This window comes from Callithrix jacchus, chromosome 1, assembly GCF_049354715.1.
Source record: "Callithrix jacchus isolate 240 chromosome 1, calJac240_pri, whole genome shotgun sequence".
NCBI lineage: Eukaryota > Metazoa > Chordata > Mammalia > Primates > Cebidae > Callithrix > Callithrix jacchus.
In genome coordinates, this window is record NC_133502.1 from 124,099,657 (window position 1) to 124,115,760 (window position 16,104).

General features: G+C 35.0%; 1 protein-coding gene across 8 annotated transcripts in view; it reads left to right on the top strand.

Moving 5' to 3' along the window:
• The window catches only part of CNTLN (centlein), a 329,556-nt gene extending 313,452 nt beyond the window's left edge, over positions 1-16,104 (top strand). For 5 of the 8 annotated variants that reach the window (XM_054256395.2, XM_054256409.2, XM_054256403.2 and 2 more), the window contains one exon: positions 14,747-16,104. In XM_054256395.2, the coding sequence (XP_054112370.2) occupies positions 14,747-14,848 (102 nt within the window). In that variant the 3' untranslated portion in view covers positions 14,849-16,104. Of the gene's footprint in view, positions 1-6,869; positions 6,965-14,746 lie in introns of all 8 variants that reach the window. The other 3 variants (XM_054256412.2, XM_054256414.2, XM_078369716.1) reach the window with 1 other exon arrangement.

The following is a 16,104-nucleotide window of genomic DNA, read 5'->3' on the forward strand; positions in this document are numbered from 1 at the left end:
CATTTCTTATTCATGTGGTATTCCCAGAACCTAGCTCAGTGGCTGGTGCATCAATGAGTTTAGTAATGATTGTAATGAGGTTTTTTTTTTTTCAGCATAAAAATGCAAAAATGAACTTTTTCAGCATAAAAATGAAAAAATGAACATTTTATTTACAAAATGTTCACTTTGTAAATAAGGCTTATATTTATTTGAATTAGAAATTTTATCATCGCCGGGTGCGGTGGGTCAAGCCTGTAATCCCAGCACTTTGGGAGGCTGAGGCGGGTGGATCACGAGGTCAACAGATCAAGACCATCCTGGTCAACATGGTGAAACCCCATCTCTACTAAAAATACAAAAAATTAGCTGGGCATGGTGGCGCGTGCCTGTAATCCCAGCTACTCAGGAGGCTGAGGCAGGAGAATTGCCTGAACCCAGGAGGCGGAGGTTGCGGTGAGCCAAGATTGCACCATTGCACTCCAGCCTGGGTAACAAGAGTGAAACTCTGTCTCAAAAAAAAAAAAAAAGAAATTTTATCATCAATTTTGACTATAAAAATAATAAATCTGTTTGTGTAAAGCTTTGTTAAATTTTACAAAAGCTGTACTGACACTGGACCTGGGTTTTTTTGGTGAACACATGGAGAGGTACATACACACATTCTACATTACCTGAGTGTGCTTAATCTGTCCAGAAAGTGTAAAAAAATCCTGTTGAAAATGGCATCAGACTGCTTAATATTCCAGCTTGATATAGTACCTTTTTGTGCCACTGAGCCTGGATTCTGGAATATAATTGCCAGGCAGTATTGATTTAATTGCCCAGGTTTATTTGTGGACTCCTAATTATTGACTGGAGGTAAATTTAATGGAGCAGCCTTTATGAACACTGGGAAACCGCTGCTGTTGCTGTTATACATAATGAACTGCATCATGTGCCTTTAGATCATTTTTCAAGCTAATTTTATTCCACTGTGACAGTATGATAACATTTAAAAAGTCAAAGACTTTTTATTTTTATTACTGACATAGGTGGTTTTGCTGATGTCTTTGAATTTTGTGAGAGAAAAAATAGGTACTTCATTGGTTGCACTTGAATGTCACTTTATAATTACACCCAAGAGAAAAATCTATAAAATAGAAAACATCTTTTTTTTTTAGCCTACTTTTCTTCCCTCTCAATCCGAGCAATTATATTTGTCCTGAATTTTAGAAAAGGTTTTCTTTGCCCACCAGTTTTTTTAGAGTCTGAGTTACACTCACAGGATTGTGTAGACAAAAGTGTAAATATGTTCATTCATACATTTTGTTTAGTTTATGGCTTATAGGTCCTTGGATATGAGCTTGCATGATCTTTACGATATGGAATAACAAGACATTTTCTTATAAAAATACTAATTAGTTCAATACTGATGTTTCATTATTCAAATATTTTGATAAAATTATTGGAAAACTTATCTTTTATGTCCTCTCTGTGTATTGTATGCTGTATGTGCTTGAATCCTGAGATTATAGGATGAATCTGGCCCTGTGATTCTGTCTTTTGTTTGATTGGGCCACAGAATTGCTTTCTGTTAAAAAAAATATATTTTTTTCTGCTTTTGACTGATAGAATGTCATGTTGATAAAATATTCACCACAAAATAAAAAGCTGTTCTTCCATGTGGCAGTGTGGAATTAATAATGATATAATACCTACTCTTGCTGTTAGCCAGAAGTAGATGAGAACTAAAGGTCTAAAATTTTAACTTATATATATATTTGATACAGAAGAAAATATATATCATTATTTCAAGTAGTTGTGATACTGTTGGTAATTTTTGATATTTGACATTTATCTGCACCTTACCTTTGTCCCCATAGATTTCTAGTAATAAGAAGAACACTGAAAAACTCTTACCAAGTCTACTTGTATCTTTCTATGGCATAGCTGCCTTTAATTTCTTTGAACATTTTTATTTGTATAAATTTCTCTTTTCACATTAATATATTTTTTAAAACTTATAATTTATGGCAGAGACAAGCAAGGAAATTAATAATTAAAGTAGGAATGGAGAAACTACCAAAATTAGTTTTTCTAAAACTAATTTTGTTTTTCTAAAACTAGTTTAGGAAATGGGAGAAAAATAGGAATAGGAAAAGTAGACTGAGACCAAATTATAAAAGCTTTTGAGCAGGGTAGGAATGTAATCAGAGTTGTGCTTTAGGAAAATGCCTTAGAGCAGCATGTAGGATGGTTGGACAGAGGAGACTGGGAGCAAAAATGTGTTCTAGGTGAGGGGCAATGAGAGTCTGGATGTGGCCTGGCCATAGAATAGAAAGGCTGGAGACAGAGGTGATCTACATTATAACGAGTGAATAGATAGCAGTAATGAGATTAGATGAAGGGGTCTGGGCAGGAACCAAAAGATGGGTGAGATTAATATACTACAGGAGGAAAGAAAGATAATGATGCCTTTAGAGGTTTAGAGAACAAACAAGGTAAAGCAATTTTAGTTAAACGAAAGAAATAAAGCCAGGCATAAAATGTTATATATTGTATGATTCCATTCACCCAAAATGTGAAAGTAGGCAAATCTATAGACAGTAGATTTGTGGTTGCCAGAGGCTGAGGGGTTACAGAGAGTGGCTGCTTATGGATATAGTTTCTTTGAGGATGATGAAAATGCTCTGGAATTACTAGTGATGGCTACACAATCTTGCAAGTATACTAAAAACCAATGATTTATATTTAAAATGGTGAGTTTTGCTATGTGAATTATATCTCCACTTACACTTGATAATGGGACATATTATAAAAAGAAAAAAGAATACATTTTAAAGTAAGTTTAATAAATTACTTATTTCACATGTGCTTTCCCCCACCATTAGCAGAGGTTTCTTTAAATGCATTTGAACTTGAATTCTGTCTACTGGCTGTAAGTATGAGCAAATGATATAAATTATTTTATTTCAAACTCAGTAGTTTCCTTTCAGTTGATACATAAGGAGATGTTCCACCTTTATACTTTAACTGATCTTATCTGCTCACATATCCAAACAAGCAGTCAGTTTTTTAAACTTTGCCCATTAAAAAACATTTTTTATCAGTTCTGCCCATTCTGGTTCCCCAAATTGAAATTATAATAAAGGTCAGTTTTAGGCCTTAATAATACCTAAAACAGTTCTTTGTACTTGTGGCTTTATAAAGGCAATGAAAATAATTAGTGGAAGTTAAACTGAGCCTATGCTCTGGAATTCATTTAAAAAAACATACATGAGTACCTTCTACATGCCAGATGTTATTTCAGGTTTGGAGAATATAGCAGTGAACAAAAGAGATTAAAATTCACTACTCTTATAGAGTTTACGCTTCTGGGGATGGTGGACAATAAATAGTTAAAATGTATAAACTATGAAATTTACTAGACAGTTAACTTGAGAATTATGGATATATTAAAATGTGTATATATGTATAAAACAAATAATACACAGTTATAACCAGAGTGTGGGTCTTTACTAAGATTTCTATAAAAACCCTTAGACATGAATGGCTAGAAAATGTGTTCTTGATTTTGTGGTGTGTTGCTTTATTCTTTGTTATTTGCTAACCCTTTTTTAGGTTTCATTTTATCCATTTTAGTCCACTTTGTATGGATCATTTTCTTCTATTGGAACTATATCAAAAATTCTATCTTTTTGCCTTCACTTTTCGAGAATTTAAAGTGCAGGCTTTGATCAGTGGCTTTTCTTTACCTTTAAGTATTCCTGTTCCTATTCGTTGCATCAGAACTTGCAAATGCTGAAATTTAAAATGACTAACTTTCCCCAGTGTCCTCTCTGCAAAATATGCTTACCTTCTATAGAATGCCTTGCAGTGTGGCAGTGGGAAGGGTTTTATAAATCTCCCTGGCTTTTGCAAATAGAATACACTACTAGCCTGAAGGTTAACTGAAAGTTTCTCCTTGCAACTCTGAAGACATTTACTCTGTGGTTATTTCTTATGTTGCACTTATAACAATGCATTCACAAACTGACATACTCACACACTCACTCTGTCTCATACATATAAGCCTACAGACTAAGTAACCCACACAGAATTATTCCTCACATTTTGATGAAGTAGTAAGAGTTTAAAATTCTCCACTCACAGCTTTGCTGTTTCGTTTTTTTAATTTAACAATGTAGCCTACTTTCATATCACCAGAATGTGATGAAAGTTAAAGGGACCCTTTTAATAAAATAACTAAATTTAATTTGAATCTACAAAGAAACTCCTTTTTCTGTTTTTCATTTTATTGTTTTCTTCATGTAGTTTTATCTCCTGTAATATATATTCTTGTGTTGTAAGAAAACAAAGAAGTTTATAACTAGTATTCTAAAATTAAGTCTCAACCAAATATAAAAAGATTTCTGCCTGGAAGTTCTTTATTAACAGCTAATTCATGTTCTATATATATTTGAAGTTAGTAATACTATTTATTCAACAAACTTTTATTGAGTGCTGATAGTATGTAAAAGTGCTAGTCAGCATGGGAAACAAATGGGACAGTTCAGGTCCTCAAAAGGCTTAAACTCTAAAGTAGGAAATATTAAGTGTTAGTGAGGATGGGGAGAAAATTGTGCACTTGTAGGTTGCTAATGATAATGTAAAAGGGTGCTGTTATTGTGGAAAATACTATGGCGGTTCTTCCACACATTAAGCATAGAGTTACCATATTATCCAGTAAGTCAGCTTCTGGGTGTATCTCCAAAAGAATTGAAAACAGGAACTCAAACAGATATTTGTATACCAATGTGCATAACAGTGTTGTTCACAATAGCCAAAAGACGGAAGTGATCCAAATACTCATTGATGAATGAATGGATAAACAAAATGTGGTTTATGCATACAATTTATTATTCAGCCTTAAAAAGGCATAACTTACAGATACATGCTACAATATGGATGAACCCTGAAGACATTATGCTAAGTGGAATAAGACAGACACAAAAGGACAAATACTCTGATTCCACTTATTTGAGGTACCTAGATTAATCAAGTTCGTAGAGACAGAAAGTAGAATGGTGGTTGTCAAGGGCTGGTGGACCAAAGGGAATGGGGAGTTATTGTTTAATATATGTGGTATTTCAGTTTGGAAAGATGAAAAAGTTCTGGAGATAGAGGTCGTGTTGGTTAGACAACAGCATGAATCTAATTAATGCCACTGACTGAGTGACTTAAAATGATAAAATATTTGTCATGTCTATAACATGAAACAATTTTTAAAGAAATCTAAAGTAGGATTTATAGTCAGTATATGTGGGGACACAGGTAATACTCATTTCCATTATGATTTAATTGGTTTAAATTACAGAGGGTAACCTTATCTATTTCCAAAACATTAGGAAGCACTTATTTATATAAGAGGCAAATTAGTGTAGTCAAATGTAGTATGGGACAGTTCTGCCTTCTGGATAGACAGGTTCCTTGAGAGCACAGCAAGTTAATCTTTTATCTCCTAGGCCTTGCTACAGGAAAATAAAAAGTCAGTAAATTGTGCCCAAAAAATATGGATTACCCAGAGGACCAGTAAACTCACTCCTATTCTTGTACCTTGAAAAGCCCATCCTGTGTCACCCCATTCTGTTTTTTGTAACTTTCAAGGGATATTAGCAAGAATATTCTTCATCTAGATTTAGAACTAGATTTTTCCATGGCTGCAGAAAATAGAGCAAGATATATGAAGCACAATGAGTGATAAAACCCCATGCTTAAAATGTTTTCATTATGAAATATCTAAGCCAACCACTCTTCCAGAGCATGAGCTCTGCCTTGTGGAATAATAGGAAACTCTGTAACTGCTGGAGAAATCCATGCTTAGCATCATGTGCCTGAGATTCATTCAGTTTCTCCTCATATTGACCAGAACTCTCCCCACACAGTAAACTTACAATGGCTTATAGTCAGAAGACCTGGGGTTGTGTTCTGTCTCACCCTAGCATGTGAAGCAGTTAGCTCAAGGCAAGTAACTAAAGCGTCTGTAACTCAATATAAGATAGACAAATACCACCTGACAGACTTGGAATGATAAAATAATGCATGCCAAAATGCATTCTCCCTTGTAAAAGTGTTTTGTCACCCTTAAAAAGGATAGTAAGAATTTGAGGCCTATGGAAAATAGCTAAAACTTAGTATGCTAGTGATTTCTTATGTTTTAATTATTTTTAATTTATTTTAAAAGCAAATCTTTTTGCCAGATTTGCTACTAGTCTCCCAGAAGATGCCTAGCCTCTTGCCTACTATGTGGTAAATAGAGTCATGCACGTTTTGGCCAATGACAGACTGCACTAGACAGTGGGTGGTCTGGTAAGATTATAATGAAGGTGACAAATTCTTTTTTTTTTTAACCTTTTATTTTAGGTTCAGGAGTACATGTGCAGGTTGCTATATAAGTAAACTAATGTCATGGGGGTTTGCTCTAAAGATTATTTCATCACCCAGGTACTAACCCAATAGTTATTTTTTCTGATCCTCTCCTTCTTCCCACCCTCTGCCCTCCAATAGGCCCCAGGGTATGTTGTTCCCCTCTATGTATCCATGTGTTCTCATCATTTAGCTCCCACTTATAAATGAGAACATGCAGTATTTGGCTTTTTATTCCTGCGTTAGTTTGCTAAGGATGTAATGGAGCTGAAAAATTCTTATCACCAAGTGACATGGTAACCATCCTAAGGTTGTAATACAACACATTAGCCTTATTTGTGGTGATACTGGTGTAAAACCTGCTGTGCTGCCACTCATAGAAAGTATAGCATATACAATCATGTGCCACACATAATACTTGATAATAAATGTCTATGTTACTAGTTTATGTATTTACTATGCCATACTTGTTTTTTGTCAGTGTATCTCACTCTGTCTTCCAGGTTGGAGTGCAGTGGTGTAGTCTGGGCTTTCTGAAACCTCTGCCTGCCAGGCTCAAACAATTCTGCCTCAGCCTCCTGAGTAGCTGAGACTACAGGTGCGCACCACCATGCCTAGCTAATTATTTTTATTTATTAATTTTTGGAGAGATTGGGTTTCTCCTTGTTGCCCAGGCTGGTTTCGAACTCCTGAGCTCAGGTGATCTGCCTGTCTCGGCCTCCCAAAGTGCTGGGATTACAGGTGTGAGCCACTGTGCCCAGCCTACTATGCCATGCATTTTGTCATTGTTTTAGAGTATACTTTTCTACTTATTTTTTTTTAAGTTAACTGTAAAACAGCCTAAGGCAGGTCTTTCAGGAGGTATTCCAGAAGAAGGCATTGCTAACAGAGGAGGTGACAGCTCCATGTGAGTTATTGCCCCTGAAGAACTTCCAATAGGACAAGATGTGGAGGTGAAAGACAGTGATAGTGATGACCCTGACCCTATGTAGGTCCAGGCTAATATATATATTTTCTGTCTTATTTTTTAATTAAAATGTTAAAAAATTAAAAATAGAAAAAGCTTACAGAATAAGTATATAAAAATATTTTTTTACAGCTGTACAGTATGTTTGTGTTTTAAGCTAGGTGTTCTTACAGAAGAGTCAAAAATTAAAGTGTACAAAGTAAAGTTACAGTAAGCTAAGGTTAATTTATTACTGAAGAAAGAAAAAGGTTTCCTAAATACATTTAGTGTAGCCTAAGTATACAGTGTTTATAATATCTACAGTAGTGTACAGTAATGTCCTAGGCCTTCACATTTAATCACCACTCACTCACTGACTTGCCCAGAGCAACTTTCATTCCCACAGGCTCCATTTGTGGTGAGTGGCCTGTTCAGGGGTACCATTTCAAGAAATCTTTTATATCATATTTTTACTCTACCTTTCCTACATTTAGATATACAAATTACATTTGCCTACAGTATTCAGTACAGTAACAGGTTTATAGCCTAGGAGCAATAAGCATAGGATGTTGCCTAGGTGTGTAGTAGGCTGTACCATCTAGGTTTACACAATGACAAAATCGCCTAACAATGTATTTCTCACAGTGCATCCCTATTGGTAAGTGATACATAATTGTATTTGTTGAGTGCTTTCAATGCGGGGGGGAGTATAAGTCACTATCCATATTCATCCAGATTCTAGGGTGACATATTTAAGTCAACATTCAGTGATACAGTGATAAACAAAAGACTGAATAATTCAGTTCTCTTTTGGATCTTTCCCAATCCCTTTATTTTTCCTACCTGTACAGTTAAGTATTCTCTTAGTCATTTCAGGCTGCTATCACAGAATACCATAGACTGGGTGGCTGAAGCAAGAAACATTTATTTTTCACAGTTTTGGGGTCTGGGAAGTCCAAGTTCAGGAACTGGCCATAGGAGCATTCTTCCTGTTTTGTAGATCATGTTCTTCTCATTGTATTCTCATATAGCAGAGAGAGCAAGCTCTCCTATCTCTTTTTATAAGGGCACTAATCCCATTCAGGAGGCTTCCATCCTTATGACCTAATTACTTTCCAAAACCCTTACCTCTTAATACCATCACTTTGGGGTTTAAGATTTTAACATACAAATTTTGAGGGAACACAAGCATTTAGTTAATAACAAGAGTCTACCTGCTAAATACTTTTAATGTCAGTTAAGCTTTCTTTTCCAGAACTCAGAGTTTGTATCCATGTGATAAACACTGGTATTCATACCTAGTCCTATTGAGCCCCCAAATTATTTCTTTAACATCTACATAAAAAGGGACTCCTTGTTACAGCGGACTGTAGACTCCTAAAAGTATTCTCTCTAGCAGGTATATCTCACCTAGTCATGAAGGAGCATACAAGGAATGGACATATCCCCCTAAAGTATATGTACTACACAGTTCCTGGCATTTAAGAAGAAAGTGAGTCATATTAGGATAGTCTGAATACCAGTATTAAGATGTATTTGTCATTACGTGTGCTGGCTTTGTGAGAAGACAACTAGGATTCCAAAAAGGTCTTGCAGGTAATTGGAGAAGGTGGGATAAAGTAGTAATGTGTCAGGCTCTGTGTAAGACCAGTGTTCACAAAGTTCATAGGAGTCCATACTGATGTCCAGGGAAGTTTAGGGAATTCAGTTCCTTTTTGTGCTGGTATCATTGCCCAAAGTGTTGTCTTAAAGGTGAGGGCACAGCAGTAGTCTCATATATGAGAATACTGGTCATCAGTTAGGGAAAAGTGACTTGATAGGAGTGGAAAATGAGGGGAGGGAGAAACTCCCAGCTGCTGAGGAACCAGTGGCAAGAGGTTAGCCCTATCTAGGCAAGTTTTGGGGATTAGAATTATAGTGTCACTCAGGAACCAGACAAGAAGCCTAATCACAGCCTAGAGGTGCTTCTGGGTTTGAAGGGAAGTCTACAGCTAACTTAAATTTCTCCATTTCTCTTCTATCTTATGTAACTTACCATAGCCCTAAAGAACTTGCTGGCAGTTCATTTTACTAAATCCTGAAGTATCTTACCAAGTGTGTCTGCAACCCCAAAGACTTTTTGCTTTAAGTTATGGAAGCACTCCTTGAGGCAAAAGAACGAAAGAAATAATTAATTATTTCAACTCTTTATTCTTCATTCTGTCTTACAGCTTCTAGAATAAGGTTCAAAATTAAAGAGAAAACAAATTGTAACCTTCAACAGAGTTATGAAAGCAGCAGGTACAGCCTTCTCTGTGTCCATTTTTAGCATAGCTCCAAGAGTTTTTATATCTACAAGGATATGCAGCAGAAATAGAAACATTTGGGAGACATAACTCAAAATTTGGTGCCAAATTTAAATTGCAAATAAATTGTTCCTTCTAATGGCATTCTTGATTGTTTCAACCAGTTCAGTCTTTACAAGATAATAGAGTGGATGCTGACCACTCAGATATGTGTGTGTGCTTGTATGTATGTAAATAAATGCATATACCAAATGTTGAACCTTTAATTTTAAAATAAACTACATTATCTTGTCTTATTAGTTCAGATCATTTTTAAGAGCAGATATAATTCATAAAATTGTATATTCTTCACTTTTGATATGACACTAGATAAAAGTCAAATTTTGTTTTATAAGCAATATCTTTTTGGTTACAGTCTTCAAACAGAACACAAGAATAAAAATGGCCAAATTGTTAATTTTATCCTTTATACTTAAAAGTTATCCTTATTTCCATTTTTTCTTTCAATACAAAAGAATTTTAATTTTATATTAAGATTATATTCCAATTAGTGCTGATGTAATAAGTTATTTATATGTTTTGCAATCATGGACTTTAAGCTTTGCTATTTTTCTTTTTTTTTTTTTGAGACAGAGTTTCGCTCTTGTTACCCAGGCTGGAGTGCAATGGCACGATCTTGGCTCACTGTAACCTCCGCCTCCTGGGTTCAGCCAGGAACCCAAGATTCTCCTGCCTCAGCCTCCTGAGTAGCTGGGATTACAGGCACGGGCCACCATGCCCAGCTAATTTTTTGTATTTTTAGTAGAGATGGGGTTTCACCATGTTGACCAGGATGGTCTCGATCCCTTGACCTCGTGATCCACCCGCCTCAGCCTCCCAAAGTGCTGGGATTACAGGTGTGAGCCACCGCACCTGGCCGCTTTGCTGTTTTTCTAAGATAGTTCTCAAACATCTGCAGTAAAGAAAGTCACAATTTGTAAGTGTGAGTAATAAATTTAATATTGTGACAGTTGCATAGCACTTCCTAAAGGTAAACATCTGTAGGTGTTTATATGTCAGAGAAGCTGAAAACCTGTGTGAAATCAGGGGAAATCCCTCCAGTAATAGAAATCACTCTTTGTAACAGGAACAGCCAGAATGACTAGGAAGATCTGCCTTAAGACTACCTATAGACGAAGCCAAACTTAGTTGTCAGATATCCCAGTTAAATTTCTATGCCAGGAAGTTTCACTCTATATGAAATCTTCCCCATCCATTTTTCTCTTTATGCAGAAGAGTTCAAGCATGCATAACTCTGTACTGATATGCCTAGGAGTATCATCTCTCCTTTTTTATCCAAGAGATAAAAAGAAATCATGCAGGCTCCTTGGACTTTGTAATCCCTGGCAAATACCAGCTTAAAAATGAAGCCCGCAACAGCATAATTGTTGGGTTTATTGTTTCACGTGTATTTGATAGGAAGCAAGAGGATCTTTGCTGTGGTCAGATTGCCACTTCTATCCAACTCTAAAATCCTATTAGTAAAAGGTCATCTGTGCCTTTCTGTACTTCAGAGATTTCTAAGGGAGACTTGGCCCCTTCCAGAATGCATAAAAGATAATATAATTAACTATAAACTCATTGTGCAAAATAAATATCCATTTAATCTGGACTTCAAAGTGGAAGGTTTGGGTCTCTTGTTCTTAGTTTTTAAAAAACATTTTGCACTTAAAAAATATGGCAAACAAAAAAGGCAGACTGTGAATTTTTAATGTGCTTTCCAAGGTATGCCATATTTTAAGTACAGTTTTAGTCCTAACTCTAACCAACCTAGGGCTATATGCTGAGAATTGATGTTCATGTGGTACTGTAAGATTTTGAAGAGCTTTCTTGAATCACTGAAGGTTAAATTATGTTCCATCTAACTTTCCGGTTAACCAGAATTTATGATGTTTGAGAATTAGTATGATATAAGTAGTAACTCTCAATTAACGAAAATAGCCAGTTAACTTGAAAATTCCACTCGTAACCATTTTTACAAACAAAATCTTTTGGTAATTCATTCTAGACTAAGCAGAACTGTTTTGTGTACAATCCATGAAAAAGTTTGCTAAATAAATGAATAATATAAACTTGTTAAAACCAAAGTTGTTAGCGCGTTCGTTATCTGAATACATATTGAGTCTGTTCCATAAAGCAAGAACTATTTGTAAAGCGGGAAGGACAGATACTTAAATTTTTTTAGTTGACAGTTACTTTAAGTTGTATTCATTTGAAAATAATAAGTATATTTTACAAAATGTTTTGTAGTTCTGACTTTTTCTTTCTCTAAATTTGTTTCAATTATTAACTATTTTATTATATTTTCTGTTATAAAATTACCTTATGACTGAGCCTTATGTATTTAAAAAATAATTTTTGAAACACCTCTTTGAAAGCTGAATTTACAGTTAACAATAATCCAGAAGGTATAAACAGCAAGTAGAGTGAGCACTGGGTTTAGAAGAAAATACTGTCAATTGGTTCATAAAAAGGGAAAATAGAAAAATTGAATTAAGATAAAAATTTTAAATCTCACACTGACTTGTAGGATATAGGAACTTTTATATAATGACAAATACTATGTTTCTTCTAATCCATTATAGACAAATAGGTTCCTTGCCAGGGCAGTAGATGTACACATACTATGCACTTTGATTTAAGCGTTGTACTGCTTTTGGAAATCCAAAATGTGTTAGCCTCTATATAAAGCTTAAAGGAAACTTACAATCCAGTAAAACATGGTTGGCATACAGTTGTGTTTAACTTTGAGGCTTTTCGTTTTATTGGGAACCAGAGCAAGAGAATAAAGGGAGTTGGTAATAAATTAATAAATGGACCTTGTGTTCCATTTTGAAGGCTTTCTGGAGGAGTTCTTTGAACTTGACTTTTTTTTAAAGGTAATATCTATGTTGAAAATTGTTCAGATCACAAGATAATAAGAGTAGATTTAGATTTAAACTTGAAAATTAAATTTGCAAACAAGATAATTAATGCCAACACATTCCAGCCTGGTGAGAGGTCTATGATATTATTACATAGGAAATGATATAACCAGTATGTTCTCCAAACTGTGGTTCATGGACCACTAATTCAGCCTGATAAATAGACCATGAGAAAAGGATGGACAAATGAATTTAGAAACAGAATATGATATTGCCCTCTTGGAGAAACACAGTGCCTGTTAGCCTCTTAAAGACTCTTAAGAGGTCCTGAACTAAAGGAAGTATTTAGAAGTTTGGTTTGTGTCCCAAGTTTATTTGATTAGAGAACAATTTTAGAAAATGAACTGCTCACTTCTGCTTTGTTTCTACGAGTAAGAGATGGGAAATTACTTCCATCTTTTATCTTCCTTTTAGATAGGAATGCATTTGGTACTAAGTGACATCATTCAAATAAAAATTGCCCAATAGTTTTGTCATTTTTGGTGCATTTCTTTCACACCTAATATTAATGTTCTCAGTTGTTTGCAAAACTGGCATCTTTGTCAAATATAACTCTTTTTCACATCCAAAAAGAGCAATTTGTCAAAATTAAAATGTACTACTTTTATTATTATCCTTTAGAAGAGAACTGATCATATTCTTTTTCTTATTTCTAAGATGCTTTTCCCACTTCTTCATATTCCTGAAAATGGGATGCATATGTAATAAGTGTATGTTTGATATGGTCATTTTGTCCCTCTAGAAAAGCTATTTTAAAGTCAATGTATATATCTTCTGTTCATCTGTATCTTAAAACTGAAGAAATGTGTTCTTTCGGTATCTTATACTTTCCTCAGTGGTAAGTTTCAAGAAAGACAAATATGTGAAGCTCCTGGTTTCTGAGGAAGAGGCACAGACTCAGGCTACCTTAAGGAGAAGGTGGATTACTATAAAGATAAGAAGGGACTTAAACTAAAATGTTCTTTGGGTCTGAGGCAGTTCTCTGGATCAGCTGTGATCTCTATTTCTCCTTCATGGCTTATGTGGTCTATTTGTTTGTGCCTGTCTGCTCTTTAAATTCTACTACTATAGCCCATCTTTTCTCTTGTTACCTGTCCAAATTTAGGAAAGAGCCATTCTGATTGGTGTAACTAACTATAGAAACCCTAGCGGAGCATAGCTGAGTACCCAGACAAAGGCCATGAGGCCACCCTGAGTCAGATGCCGACAGTGATGCTGTCAGTGGTCACCCTAGCACAAAAATGGGCCTGGTGCTACTTCCCTGTAGGGAAGGGGGCTGGGCATGCTAATCATTCCCATTGACATATTCAAGGAAACAAGAAGTAGTTTATCCCTAGTTGATCTAAAGGACAAGTCCAAGAAATGACTTAACAAACCTCTTAATTATGACAGACCTCTTAACGTGAGGCTAGGTAGCTGAGAATAAGTTTAAGAGAAAGTTTCTAGGATTCAGAAGTAACTGGGGCTGCATTTCAGATTGTCTTTTACTTACCACCTATAACTGTAGAACTGTGTTGAATGAGTTGGAGTTCTACAGGCAACTTAGTGAAGCAGAGGAAACAGTAAAACTTGACCAGAAAAGTTATATAAATTAAGAAATTTAAAAATGTAGTCTACATTTCATAAACTCAGCAGTTTGCAACATGTGTATTACACTTTGATATGCCAAACAACTTCTCTGTAACTTAATCAATGGGTATACTTTTGCCATTTTTTTCCTCTGAAGTTTTTACTCTACAACTCTTGAGATGTTCAGCTTTAACACAGACATGTGGATTGATGGTTCTCTCTCATTCTTTTATGAGTGATGAACATACAGTACTACTTCTGTGGGCCTGTGTGCCCTAGAGATGACTGTAACCTGCTATTGATCAGCTGATTGAAGATAAATGGCTTAGCTGCTTGTATTGCAGATTACATCATTAACATGGTCAGTAAACCATGAATTGTTCAATAAGGCGTTTATCTTTTTTCATTTTACTTCTGCTCTTTTATCATTTTTATTAGGAAAGACAAAATTACCTACACTAACCAGCAAGATCAGTAGAAAAGAGATCCAGTAGGGTACCATTATGGCTGCAAAGTTGCAGACATCTAACTTCTAATGGTTTAATGATATTTAGTATATGTTTTTGAACTGAAGAAAATATAGAGTTTTAATAATCGTTTTTGTGTTTCTCTTACAGCTTCCTTTTGCCTCATATTTACTAGAAGCAGTACTGGAAAAACTAAATGAAAAAAAGAAACTAGTTGAAGGATATTTTACAATTATGAATGATATTAGATGATATTAAAATGGAGAGCTTTATTACAAATGTGAAAACTCTTTATGTGGTGTGCTTGGAATGTACGCATTGGAATTCTGATACAACTATCTGTTCCAACTATCAATAGTCAGGTTCAATACCAAAACAGGAAGTCTCTGAAACTAATTAATTGCTGAACAAGTGAAACTAATTAAGTGCATAGCCATTTAAAAGGAAATAGTGTAGCATTTGATTGTTGAATACAAATATTGCCACAAATCAATGCAAACTTAAAAATGATTTTCCTTCTAGTTCAGTAAAAGAAACTGAACAGGCTTGGCACACACAAATTGGTCTGAGCATAAGAAGAAAAAGTATCAACTAAGGATTTAATGTTTTAAGTTTCACAAAGAAACTAGATTTTTTTACATAAAACTGCTATAGATGGCCTTAAGTGGTCCAGGGAACAACAGATTTGTATTGTGAGCAAATATAAAATGAGGCATCATAACTTGAGCATTTATTGAAATAAATTGTGTGGTCCAATTGAATCTATTCTTATTGATGTGCTGGTTTATATAGGAGATGCTGTGTATTTCTGTAACTATTTGACAAAAATAAAAACATATTCTTCTTCTCTTTCTTAAATTCACAATACTATACTTTGTGTAGTCATATAAATTCTCAGGGGACCACAAACCCAGTGTATAAAATTAGGCTCTACTTAACAGAATTCCTAGTGTGGTCAACTAATTAAAGTTACATTCTTAACCATGATTCCTGAACATTCCCACCTCATTTCACCCTTTCACTGTGTTCCTGCCATACCCGTTTTGGTTCCTCTAATTCACCAACTGGTGCCTGCCTCCCACATTTGTTTTTCGTCTTCTCTCTTTCTAGAATACTCTGCATTCACCTTTCCTCATGACTGGCTCCATGTCATCATTCAAGTCCACCTTTCCCAGTCCCTCAGAGACACAGTCTTTGACCAAATTACTATTATATTTCCTCATAGCACAAAATTACCTATGTATCTGTTCATGTATTTGTTTTCTTGTTTATTTTCTTCTTCTCCCCCTTTAGTGTATTAGGTCCCATGAGATTAAGTCAGAGGTTGGCAGATTTTAGCCTGCAGAGTGAATCTGACCTGCCACCTGTTTTGTAAGGCTCACAAGCTAAGAATGGTTTTTGCCATAAATGATTTTAAAAATCAAAAAGGAGAATAATATTTTGTAGCATGTAAAAATTATATAAAATTCAAATTTTGCTGTCTGTCAATAAAGTGTTGTTGGAACACA